The sequence below is a fragment of the Artemia sp. Qi Xiang Cuo genome, chromosome 2, assembly GCF_049724085.1.
Source record: "Artemia sp. Qi Xiang Cuo chromosome 2, ASM4972408v1, whole genome shotgun sequence".
NCBI lineage: Eukaryota > Metazoa > Arthropoda > Branchiopoda > Anostraca > Artemiidae > Artemia > Artemia sp. Qi Xiang Cuo.
Window position 1 is genome coordinate 16924639 of NC_142795.1, and position 13365 is coordinate 16938003.

A 13365-nucleotide genomic window follows, 5' to 3' on the forward strand; every position below is an offset into this window, starting at 1 on the left:
CAATGCTATGGCCAGTGGGTGGTAGTGTATTAGGAGAAGCCAAGTCCCCTGTTTTGGAGTGATACTATCTGAAAAGAAGTAAAGAAAGAACGAAGAAATTTCCGGCATGTCTTAAAAATCTTGCTCATAATTTTAATGTATTTATGTGACATGGGTCATAAAATTTGTTTATATTGCTGTTGAAACAGATTCGTCTTTTCCCTCGGTAAGTAAATTCTTCTGTTCATCCCTGAGCTTGATCACCCAAAATTAAAACTCTATACGTTTGTCTCCTTCGTTTTAAGTTTGATGGGGTCTGTTATATCGATTGGTGACGTATGAGAAAGAGCTTATGAACCACATGAAAAATTGGAGAGAGTCTGTAAAATATAATTTAAGTCTTTACCTTGGAGATTCTTTCCATGGGAAGTGGCTTCTTCAATATCGTCGTTACAGGAATAGAACTTTGGCAACTCATAACTTCAACGGTGACGGAAAACCTCGTTTAAAGCCAGAAGAAGTACCGGTAACTCTATATCTCTCTCTGTCCTTTTATCCCTCTCTCTCTCTCTCTCTTTTTTTTTGCGAAGGAATTCTTTTTCTATCTAATTTATTGTAATACATCCTACGTCTTCCTACTACAAGCCAGCTAGGCGAACACACGGATGAGCAATGGCGGAAAATGCAAAAGTTTCGCTATCTTTCATTTGTATCCTTTAATCTCTCGCTACAGGAATGTATATATATATTTTTTTTTTATTGGCTAGCGAAGTCTGACTAATTACCTATCGAATTTTCACTTGCTAATTTATAGATGTTTGTTTTATCTTTTTTCTGACAGTATATTTTTGCTTATATGTTTATTTTACTCTATTTTAACCTATTTTGTTCGTTTTGCTGCTATTGTAGTTATCTCTTTACTTAAAGATAGGAACTTGCTGATCGGATTTGTCCATTTAAGATTATGTGCCTGTTTTTATTTGTTGTTCTAAAATAGTATTTTATTCTATTCTTTTTTTTGTATATTTCGTCTCGCTCTTCTCTTTCTATACCTAGTGTATAATGATAAACAAGCAACATCTATACACAGCTGTTTTTCAAGGGAGCTAATTTGAACAGGCAAGCAAATACCCTTTGCGTTTGAAAGAACATCGCTTGAAAGTGCCATTGTGTGATTGAGTGTTAGCTAGTATAATTTTTGTGCCTCTGTCAAAATATTTATACTTGCAACTACTTGACATGTAACCTATTGGGAAGATGTGTTGTGTATCCTAACAATAGAAAAGTTTTAATTGGTCAATTATGTAAAACAGTGTTTTCTTGCCTATTGGTTAAATCGATGGCATCACATTGCTATCGGATATTAAATATTTGCACAAAATAGGATGTTTTTGGTTCATAGGACCCATTTTCCCTGGGGAAAGTCAGAAATTTTTAGACGGGAAAACTTTTCCTATTGCTACCACTACTAACAACTCACTGTAGCACGAAGTTGCCCGAGGCCAACAAATCTGCGCATACTCCTCTCCCCGAAATTTTCACTGGTTTAAAAAATTATTTTTTGTCCTTTTCTCTGTGCTAGAGCTTTCGAATTAGTGCGTCATACATTGCACACTTCCGTAAGCATCAGTGCCAAGTTTACCATGTTTTCCTATGTTTTTTTTTAAATAGTGCTTTTAAATTCTCCTCTATTTGAGGTTATGACAAATTCCCCCCCTCCCAAAAAAAAACAACAACAACAAAAAAACGTGCTGCCTCGGAATAATTTTTTCCGCACGTTCCTGGTCTCTTCATATTCAGTCCAGCATCGACAAATCTTCCGGACCTCCTACCCTCACCCCACAAAAAGATCGCAAAAAATATGGTTCCTGCTTCAAGACCAAAGGGTCATATATTTCGATAATAGTTTTGAAAATTATATTTATATCTTTATGAAAAATACTGATATGAGCTAGGTCATTTTCAACTCACACTAGCCATACATATTTTTTTAGTTTTAGTTTTAGCCGTAGAAAAGCTATATATATATATATATATATATATATATATATATATATATATATATATATATATATATATATATATATATATATATATATATATATATATATATATATATATATATATATATATATATATATATATATGTGTGTAGAGAGAGTATATATATATATATATATATATATATATATATATATATATATATATATATATATATATATATATATATATATATATATATATATATATATATATATATATATATGTATATCCATTTCTATTTAGGTAAACTAAAAAAAAAACTCAAGAACGAATTTGTTGGTTAATTAAAACAAAGGCCTAATTAAATTTAAAAGTAGACCAAAGACTCTTATGGGTTTTTATTGTAAAGAAAGAAAAACCCTTAAAGGTGATTGTCTGTCTGTGCTGTAATAAATATTTTGTTTAATTGTGTTTTTAGGTGCAAGAAGACGTATATAAACAGTTGAGCCTCAGACACCCAGTGAAATTTAAGGTCTCTTGCTTCAGATCGAATCTATTCTATGACGTCGTGTTTCAAGACTCCCTTAAAAACCCTGAAGATGATTTAGCCCAATTTGCACTAAAATGGATTGGTGAAGACTGGCACAGTAAATCTCCAGTGGGTTCTTTTCTTCTTACCATTTTCTCTCTTGCCTTTACACTCAGATCTGTTTAGTAAGTCAGTGTTGCCAAAAATTTGTACCACTACTGACTTTTGTCAAAAAAAAAGCAAAATTTTCAAAAAGATCGAAGTCACATTACTGGAAAACAACATATTCTGTAGTGGCGCAGTGGGTTTGACCTTAGCTTGGTAATATGGGACCCAGAGATCGAACCTTGCTGTAGCAACAAACTGCAGGGCCGACGCAGGGACTATAGTAGTCAAGAAGCGTAGTTAGTGTGATTCTTTACTATGGGAAACAACAAATACATCGACCAGTAAAAAACGACATGTTTATTATTTAACATCCCTAAACATTACAAACTATTTTGCATACTTTGTATAGAAATACTGCTAATCTTCAGGTGCTCAAACAGTCCAAATCTCCACCAAAATTGATTAAAATTATGTTTTCGTAGCTACTGAAGTCTAAGACTGTCTCAGTTGCTTAGGTTTGGTATATCTTGACTGAAATAAATCCTCCTTTAGCTTGTTGAACATGGGTGCAGGTTAAGCTAGGTTCGCTCCGGCGGGATGAATCTCATTGAAATTCGCTTTGGTGGGTGGATTTCACACCAACCCAATAAAAAAGAACTTTTGGGGTGAATTCTTGGTTCGCTCCTATATCGCGTCAATTCTCGGCCGAAAAAAAAAATTATTTACAGTAAATAAAAGTCCCATTTTTATTTTCTGGTAAAATAGTAACTAGTGCTGCCTTGGGATCGAAAATATGTATTTAAAATAAGAACCTGCCTTCTATGATAGGGGAATGTTCTAGGGAGACGACATAAAATTTCCCTTTTCAAACAGATACATCAGCTGTATTTCGTCTGACGTCGTTTGGTCGATTTGTAAAGCTAAATTTATTGTCTGCTGCCAGAAATTAGCAGAATAACTGCTTCAGCCATACCCTGTGTGGATATTTTTTGTTACCAAAACGTAAAAGAATTCCTTGTATACCCATTTAAATCTTCAAATGAAATAATGGTGACAACTGATGAGTGATAGAGCATTGCTCGTTTATCAGTCTTCAAATAAGACATAATAGACTAGTGTGATCATTAGCATGGTCATGTTCACTTGACGTAAAAAAAATTACGTGGTATAGGTGGCAGCGTAGACTAGCTCACTAAATCAAGACATATACGAAAGAAAAGAAGAAACGCTTTAAGTTTCATGGACATCGCGAGGTTTCTCATAGTTTTAGTCACGCTGTTTTACCGTTGGTCTTCTTTTGAATATTTAATCTTCCTTTTATTTTATTTTTTCATATAAAATATCTGCCTTCCTTAGGAAGGTGGGGGGGGGGGCTCATCTTTGGTTTGTATTAACCAAATGACTCGATGGTTCATTAAAACTGCTAAATTAAATTCATTGCATGACGAAAAACATTATTCTATAAGTTTTCAGGAGGGAACAAAATTTATATTGGCAGTCTAAATTTAGATGAATTGGTGAATTTGAGATAAGTCCTTAGACGTTTGCTGTAATTCTTAGTTTTTGTTCAAATGCAATTTTCTGTATCTCGACAAAAAGGATCCTATTGCGTACATGTCTTTTATAAATAAACAGAACTGTTGTAAAACAATGGAAAAAACTAGTCAAGCTCCGATTTATTTATTACTATCCCTTTAGTCACCAACCCAATGCCACCAGTATCAGGAAACACTACTTCTTTTTTTATTCAGGGACGCTAGAAGTAATTTTTTATTAATTTGTAAGGTTTTCTTTAATGAAGGACACAAACATATTTACAAGACAGAAACAGGTGTAGAAGCAGGGCAGAAAATGCCTCCGACTTTTTCTCTTTTTTTTTAAACTATACTAGTAATTTTCCAGGCCAAGCAATTCTTTCTACTTGCTAGTAGTCTGTTTATTTTGTATGTATATATATATTTTTTCTAGTAATTGTAGAACTAACTATGTGGACAAAACTGAGATACTATTAATTCAGCATAAATCTTTTACTTCTTTTTTTTATATTTAGTTTCTAGTTATATACTATAGTTTTTATATAAATCTGTAACACAGTGTTTGTAATTGTATTGTCAATTTCTTGTATTTTGGGTGGGATTTTACACCTATTTCCCATTAAAATTCTTGGATTATGAAATTTTTCCTCCGGTCTCTGTGGACGTGATAGATATACTTTTATGTGATAGATAACTTTAAGCATACATGGGCACATTGATCTCTCGAAGGCGAGGGGGATTCAGTTTATCTTTCTTCAGGTAAGGCCTTGAGCCCGGATCGAAAGCACAAAGCTGGGTATTTTCAGACCAGAATTATCACATTTCACTGGGAGTTGAGGGGGAGGAGCGATCCCTTTAATTAGTCTGGAGAGGAGGGAATTACTCCCATATTCCACTGTATACAGGAACAGGTCAATATAAATTAAAAACTAGGCATCCGTTTTGGTCTGTAAGCCTCCATCTTGTCCTCATGATATTCTACTTTTCTAGAGTGAACGTGATTGTGGTATTGTCTATTGTCGAACACGCGAAAGCACTGAAGATTTGGCTCATAGATTAAGTTCAAGAGGTATTCCCACGCGTGCTTACCATGCTGGACTTCGTGATCGGGAAAGAAATCAGGTCCAAGAAGATTGGATGGATGGAAAAATCCCTGTAATATCTGCAACGATTTCTTTTGGCATGGGAGTCGATAAGAAAAACGTTAGGTAAACTTATTTGAAACATGCAAGGGCTTATGTTCAAAAGACATATATGATTTTCTCGAGACATTGACAGATTACCGACAAAAACTAATCAGGGACTAGAAACTTCATAAATTGAAATACAGGGAAAAACAGTGCTAGGCCTGTGCGCTAGTACTTATTGAAATATATTAGTATGTAGTGCTAGGTGAATTTTTTCACGTCGCCTCCTTCTGGGCTCTAAACTGACCCAGGTAACATGTAACAAATTTTAAGCATGACTGTGTTGAAGAAACCACCATGTCTCTATCTTTTTCTTAGCATAATAAGTATAGTTAGTATACTAATTATAGTATGCTTAGTTAGTTAGCTAGTATAGTTAGCTAGTAAGTTAGTTAGTTTGTAATTATGTTAGTAAGTAAATTAGTTAGTTTGTAAGTTAGTTAATTAGTTAGTAAGTTAGTATAGTTAGTATTCCCCCTTTTCTTTGAGAAGGAGGTAATATTGTATACCAAAATAGAAAAAAGGGCTTTAGGCGATATGCTTATGCTTATGTGCTGCAATTTAAAGGAAAGGGATCTGCAAGGGTGTTGGGTTACAGCTTTTTTAGCTGTGTAGAGATAAAAGTCTTGTTAAATATTATCAAGACTATCTGTATGGTGTTTTTCTTGTGGTTATCAGAGGTGTAAAACTCCTTGGATTGTCCTTTTTGTTAGCGCCATCTTTCTGCTTTAAATACAGCTTTCTCTTTATTCCTCTTCAGCCTACCGGGCCTCCAAAGAAAGTAAACATATGAGATGAGAAGAAAAGGACAACAGGGAAGAGATACAAAATAATATATGTATAAAGACTGACTAAGTCGTTTATACCCCCTTCCTCAGTCAAAATGTAACCTCACTATGTTTAGTGAAACACGTCAAGAAACAGTCAGTAGCGTGAGGACCATTTTAGGAAATGTCAAGACGAATAATTTATTATAGGATTTGTTTTGCTCTAAACTTAATATCTGTCAAAGTTTATATGTTATCTAAAAATCAAGGATATTTATGACTGCCGAAGAATAACACAACTCTCTGGATACTCAACCCCTTGATAATGACTAGATTTTGACTGTCTCTAAGAAGTTGAAATCGTGATTATCTGATTTAGCTTTTTCTCGCAATTCTTCATGCTGCTAAGAGCAAAGGCTCTAATCTTAAGTCTGATAATGTAACTACTACTGATAGTTCCATTTATAACAATTCCTGTTCAATTTAGGAGCATTATGTTTTCACATTCCCTTATATTTAGACTTTAATTAAACTTCAACTCTTATTTTTTGCATTATGTTTGCTTCTTATTGTTTATTTATTTGCTACTTGATGCTACTTGATTTTAGTGTATATGTTTCACTTGCTTTTAACACTAATTGCTACTACTTCTTAATTCCTTTATGCTTAGAGTAAATTTACCATTGACGCTTTATTTTACTTATTTAATTTTTTACAATTATCTGTTTATACTTTCATTATTCCTGAAAAGCAGAAATTCAGCTTTGCCATAAAAATTGGACAATATAGTCCTCCTTTCTGACATTAGATTTGTATCAATTATCTCCGTCTCTGTTTGAAGCAAATAATACACTAAAAAAGGTTTTTTAAAATCTAGGTAGGTGGGAGGGGGAATTTAGGGAACGCTCACCTTTTGTTATACCTCCTCATGCCCAATTGCCCCCCCTTAGTTTAAAAAAATATCTTTTTTGGAATTTTCATTGGAAAATGCATTTTCTAGGGTATTTTAATCGGAAAAAATAAAATTGGCCCCTCCCTAGATTTTGAAATTACATTGACCGCCTGGGTCTGAAGGGGGGGGGGGCAGATGGGAAATGATTCTTGATGAATAACAAGTGAATCACGTGCTTGATACTTATAATAACAGACGTAATAATAAAATGCCTCAAAATAAATCTCTGGAATTGATTTTAATTTTCTTCTGCAAAAAGTACACAAAGATTTGGCTCAGGTCTTACAACGGCCTTATTGACGAGAGCAATCTCCATAAAGTTTAAAAAGAATTTTTCACGACCTTCTAAGGGTTTCTCATGAATTATCAACTGTAATAATAATAATTTATGGTAAATTATATTAAGAGTAAATTATATTATAATTATATTATAATTATATTATAATTATTATAATTATAATTATAATATATATATTATAATTATATTATAAATTAATTATTATAAATATATATAATATATATATTATAATTATAATTATATAATTATATTATATTATATATTATAAGAGTAAATTATATTATAAGGTAAATTAATTAAATAAATTATATAAAGAGGAACACTGAAATAACTCTTTAGGCTAAAGTTTAAATTTTGTCCTACTTCTTTAAAAACGACTCCTGAAACATCAGGGTCGTTTAATTAGAACAATAAGCAACTTTTTTTTAAAGGGCCAAAAAAATTTGGCGTGAAGAGCGAGGTGTTGAGGAGGGGGCAACCCCCCCCTCATATACGTAATAATTCCTGTTCGTTTTAAGTTTTAATGTCGCTCCTTACTTTCAGCTGAATTTTTTTTTTTATCTAATTGCTCACCGAAGAACAGCCTGTGTGGATTCCACATAATGCAATAACAGATTTAGAAAAATATTAAACCAAATAAAGTTCTAGTCTGCACAGTAAAACTATATTAAGCCGGTTTAGTTACATAAACGCAAGTACGTGCAAATCTGATTAAAAGAAGTGTAAGATATTTACTGAAATGGATTATTCAAAACCCAAATTTCAATAGCGGGAATTTCTATTTCAATCATTCACATATGAATGTGAAAACTTTACTTTACATTCATATAATAAGGTCTCTTACTAACGAATCCATGCTAGGCACACTGGATACAAGGGGGCAGCTAGGGCTTCAAGTTTGGAGGAGGGATTTAAAGAATGTATTGACAAAATCGTCCAGTGACAAATGCTGACAAATAAGCTAATTTTCCAAGGTAAATAGGTGAATTTTCCAAAGTTGTTAGCACGTAGTACCGACACTTTAGAACGAACCCCTTCCCCACCTTACGACACCCTCTCCCCTCTTAGCTATGCTCCTGACTGGATATCATGGTTTTAATCGACTGAATCTTGAATCTTTCACCCACGCAAGTGAACATTCATTTTTTTTTCTTATTTATTTATTTTTTCTTTTTTTAATTTAAACATTCATTAAACAGAAATGTATGCTTTATCGTAATCTTTTTAGTTGTTTTGGTAGAAGTTGTTTGTTCTTGAACTCTCCATGCATTTCAAACATTGCTGTACCAGGTGTGTACTGACAAGTATTGACAAAAAAATACTTTGGATTCATTTGACTAACCTCTGCTGCTTTCCTCACCATAGTCAGGATTAGGTAAGATAAGATTTATTGCTGAAAAACGGCTATCACAAGCCTAAATGTGCCGAATTCGCATTTTACCATCAATAGAACGAAAAAAGAACCAAAAATAAACAAACAAACAAACAACAGAAAATTATAAAAGGGTCAATGTCAAATACGTAAAAATGTTAAAAACAAAAACAAATTAAACTCATAAAATTAGAAGGTCAATGCGAAATCAGCAAAAATGTCAAAAAAAATGAAAACTCGTAAAATTAAAAAGGGGATACAAAAATTAAAACAGTAACGTAAGCTTGTTATGTGATTAAAAAAATAAAAACCTCCAAATTTGCAAAATGAATATTAAAATTAAAAATTATGAGGTAAAAAGGGAGTGGGGGGGGGGGCTGTGAAGATTCACTTTTTGAAAATATCAACTATGTAAGGGATGAAAGTTCTTCTATATCTTTCAGTGCAAACTCTTATTGGGGTAAAAAGGGGGATTCTTTTTGAAACAAAACGTTGGAGGCTGGGCCGAAGGGGTGAATATTGCCCGGGGAAAAGGGGAGCTGTTCGTGGGTTATGAAGGGAATTGTTAGCGAAACGCAAGGAAATTTTTGCTCTCCTTTCCTTAAGGGTGACAAGATTAGCTCTCCGAAAAAGGGAAATATAAGGTACTCTGCCCTCATTGAACATAATTCTTAGGCACCTTTTTTGGATTGCCACTATTCTGTCTGACAATTCAATGGATATGCCAGGATGCCAAAAAGGACAGGCGTACTTGAGGGTTGGGTGTACAAATGAGAAGAAAATCCTCAAACAAACGTTATTATTTTTAGCTTATCTGGTGGCTCTGCCCATAAGGACTGGACAAGCCAAAATTACTGGAGAAACTCTGGCGCCACCTTCTGATTATGTTGCATATTAAAAAAATAAATAAAAAAATCGACCTATATCCGATATATTGTCTGATGTTGAACAAAGATATATGTATAATCTGTAATCTATATATATAGAGAATAATATATATATATAATCCATTACTTTTAATAAGTCAACTGGCCAATGTCTGGGAGTTCTGATGCTAGCTGAATTGGTGTTAAGTATGAAGAGTAGGTTCGAGTTAAGGTACGTCACGTGTAGGCACGATTATGAAAAAGAAGTGTGCTTGGAGTTTTTACACTGCACAACAAGTTTCACAAAAATCTTGCTTTCCAAAAAGATCTGTGTTGCCTTACCATTTTGGCCAGGCTTTAATTTTTATTTTTACTTGGTCTTACGGCTTGAAATATGTTTGGCTATATGTTTTAGGTTCGTTGCTCATTGGTGCATGCCTCAGAGTGTTGCCGGCTATTATCAAGAATCTGGTAGAGCAGGCCGAGATGGAAAACTGTCGGGTTGTAGAATATATTATTCACGACGTGACAGAGATGCGGTGGCATTTCTACTGAAAAAAGATCAGTCAAAAGCAAAGAAAAAATCTGAGAAGAAAGTGGATATGGCTAAATCTGCCATGAAGAGCTATGAGCTTATGGTGCAGTATTGCGAAGAAGTCAAGTAAGCTAATATTTTTGCAAAATTTCCTTGCACTTTAATTCTAATGAGTGGGACAATAGAATGATAGATGAAGAGTTACACAACAATAAAAGGTTTACAAAACGAAATAAAATCTAATAAAGAAAAATAAATATTTAACTTTGAAAATAAAAAGTCAAGCCTATAACATGGCTTTATGCAGGATTTCCCCTTGACGGGAGGATTTCGACTGCGAAAAGTAATTTTAAATCTTTTTAGCAGTTATTAAAAAAAATGTCAGTTTTCATGTCATTTTTTACACCTTTTTGGGAGTGGGACATGAGCAAAAATACAAAATTAGTGTTTGAAAGCTTTGTGTAGGGGTTTCCCAGTATTTGTACTGGAAGACAAAAGAATTTGAGGATTTTGGTTCCCCTTGTAAACTGAGAACCGAAGTTAAGATAAAGAAGCAAAGAGAAAGATCATTACTAGCGCATGTCTGGGATGTTCAAATTGTACATGTCAATTTTAAAATATCGTTGCAGTCTCTTAGCTGAAACATATTTGCCACTTAAAATATAATTGGTATTTCCTGCTGATCACATTTTGACAATTGAGGTTTGGGCTGAAACATTGCTGATTCACTATATTTATTAGAAAAAGATAAAAGAGCTCGCTTCAATTAGGATAAAATATGAATGACAAAACATGAATCTATTATCATAATATTTAAATTTGTTAATGGTGGCTATTCAGACAATCCTTTTCCTTTGGGGAGTTTTTCCATCCCACCTAAGCCATATGCAAGTATATGAATGTAATCTTTTATTCTATAAGCTCAAAATATTTTTACAATAAGAGGCAAGTGGTTTGAGACACCCTAATATACCCAATATAAAACACGCGAAATTCTCTAGAACGTACTAGCAAACCATAAAATAATGAGATATCTGGTAAAGAAGCCACGTGGCCTTTCCTTTCCATACTTTCCTTTCCAAATTTATGGGGTCAATTTAGTAAACAAGTGGAACAGTTAAAATGGAATATCTTTTTCTGTCTTTTGAGGGATTATTTATTGGATTGAAAATGTTTTCAGAATGTTAGGGACAGAGTATTAGAGTATGAAAAGCGTGCTCATTTTTGGTCAGTATAGTGAAAAACAAGAACTATATATTGTTTAATAGCTCAATAGAGTTCAGTTTCTGTCAAAAAGAAAGAAAGAATCTAAGTATGATGAATGGCTTTGGAAATAAGTTGAATGCATAGGATAGTTTGTTTTTTTTACAGAGGGGAAACTATATGTAAATGTACACAGAAACCTTTATAGTAAATAATTTTCTTTAAGAACTTGCAATCAATGGGATTCAAGCCCACGGCCTCCTACTGACTGAACTGGCTCTGCTGACCATTAAACTAGGACAGTTCACTGATAAGTTCATCACGTCAAATTACAGATTAGAAAAGCTATGTACACGTAGGAACTATTTGGCTGAGCATCTGGCTAGCACAAATGAGTGCAATGTACTTTGTCATCAAAATTTGCCTCCCAGGCATCTCAATTAGGTTAAAATATCTTGTAATATTTCAAGGTGCCGTCATGGAACATTTTCCAAATATTTCGGTGATGATCCGCCCGATTGTCAAAAGCATTGCGATGTCTGTGAAAGCCCCAAGACTGTGGAGAAAAGAATCAAAGAGTTTTATGACAATGTCATGCGTAACAAGTCTTTCAATGCAGGCTCATACTTACTAAATACTGAAGAAGAAGATTCTGAACTTTATGGCGGAGGGAGGAGAGGACAAAAAAGGTAGGATGAAAAATTTTTAAATTTTGTTCTTCACTTTTTTTATACTGTAGATATAATTATGTAATTATGTTTGTTATGTTTTGTTATGTTATAATTATGTAATTATGTATAATTATGTTTGTCCAAAAATAATTGAATTTGCCATCTTCCTCTTCGCCGTCTTTATGAGGATCAAATTCTTTGATTTTATAAGAGCATAATGAACTGAAAAAACGGTGGCGCCATAATGGATTTAACTAACTTTAGAGAAGTGAAGCTTATAAAACTCAAATATCGGGACTCCCTCTAAGATGAATCTAAAGCGGAAAAGTCCTATATCTATTTTTCTTAGAAAGGGGTATGATGGGTTTAGAGCCAAGATTTTCGAAAGAATATGAATAGCTGTCTGTCATTAAAGTTTATGCTTCAGTTGCTGCTTTTACATCTGTCTTAAGAAGCTTTTAAGTTTTCATCATTGTATAAATATGAGGTTAATCATTATTACAATTTTATGAATAAATTCTATTATAGATTCACACAGCCAAAGATAGCTGTTGAGTTTAATTTTTGTTTGTGGGTTTGAAAAATTGAAATAGGGGAATCCCTTTGCAAGATTTTCCAAAGGGAAACGTCATACTACTTTTTTTAGCAGGTGGATGAGTGGGGGGGGGGGATTACCAAGAGTTTTTAAAGCTCGTGAAAATTAATCAGTGCTTAAAATTCCTGTATGACTAGTATGTCAGTTTTCAGACGTTAAGAAGTTTTTATAATTTTGAATATATCAGGGGTTAGTCATAATCATCGTTATCATTAAATTTTATGACTGGTTCACGAAGCCAAAGGTAAATTTTAATTTAGTTTTGTTTTTATGTTTTGCGTTTAATCTGTCTTTTAAGTGGGCTCAGCACAAATCCATTTCACGTTCTCTAGTGAAAATTTAAAGCTTTTTCATCTCACGTCTTCTTATCGTGTTGAAATCTGTATTCTCAAAATGACAACTTACAAGAATAAAATGCCTGATATAGAATTCAGAAATATTTGGAAGAAATAAAAATTCAAAATTACCTTTAAAAAAATAGAGAACATAGGAAGTCCTGTGGTGGCGCAGTGGGTTTAACCTTAGCGTGGTAATACTGGATTCAGAGATGGATCCTTGCTGTAGCAACGTATTGCAGGGCCGACGCAGGGACCTTAGTAGTCAAGAAGCGTCGTTAATCCGATTACTTTAAGAACATAGAAAATTATCCTACAGTGTTGTTCATGGCTATCAATTCGCTAACGGAGTAGATAAAACTGGTACTGCTGCCAAATAAAATCCAAGTGAGCAATGATGTTTCACGTAAAAAAGTTAATTACATGGGGTCTTCTGTAATATTCTTCATT

General features: G+C 33.4%; 1 protein-coding gene across 4 annotated transcripts in view; it reads left to right on the forward strand.

Annotated features, from left to right (window-relative positions):
- Window positions 1–13365, forward strand: part of LOC148954951 (ATP-dependent DNA helicase Q5-like) — a 60158-nt gene that overhangs the window by 22506 nt on the left and 24287 nt on the right. For all 4 annotated transcript variants that reach the window (XM_089099389.1, XM_089099381.1, XM_089099372.1 and 1 more), the window contains exons 5-8: window positions 2441–2620; window positions 5125–5342; window positions 9992–10237; window positions 11785–12003. In XM_089099389.1, coding sequence (XP_088955515.1) covers window positions 2441–2620; window positions 5125–5342; window positions 9992–10237; window positions 11785–12003 — 863 coding nt within the window. The remainder of the gene's footprint in view (window positions 1–2440; window positions 2621–5124; window positions 5343–9991; window positions 10238–11784; window positions 12004–13365) is intronic.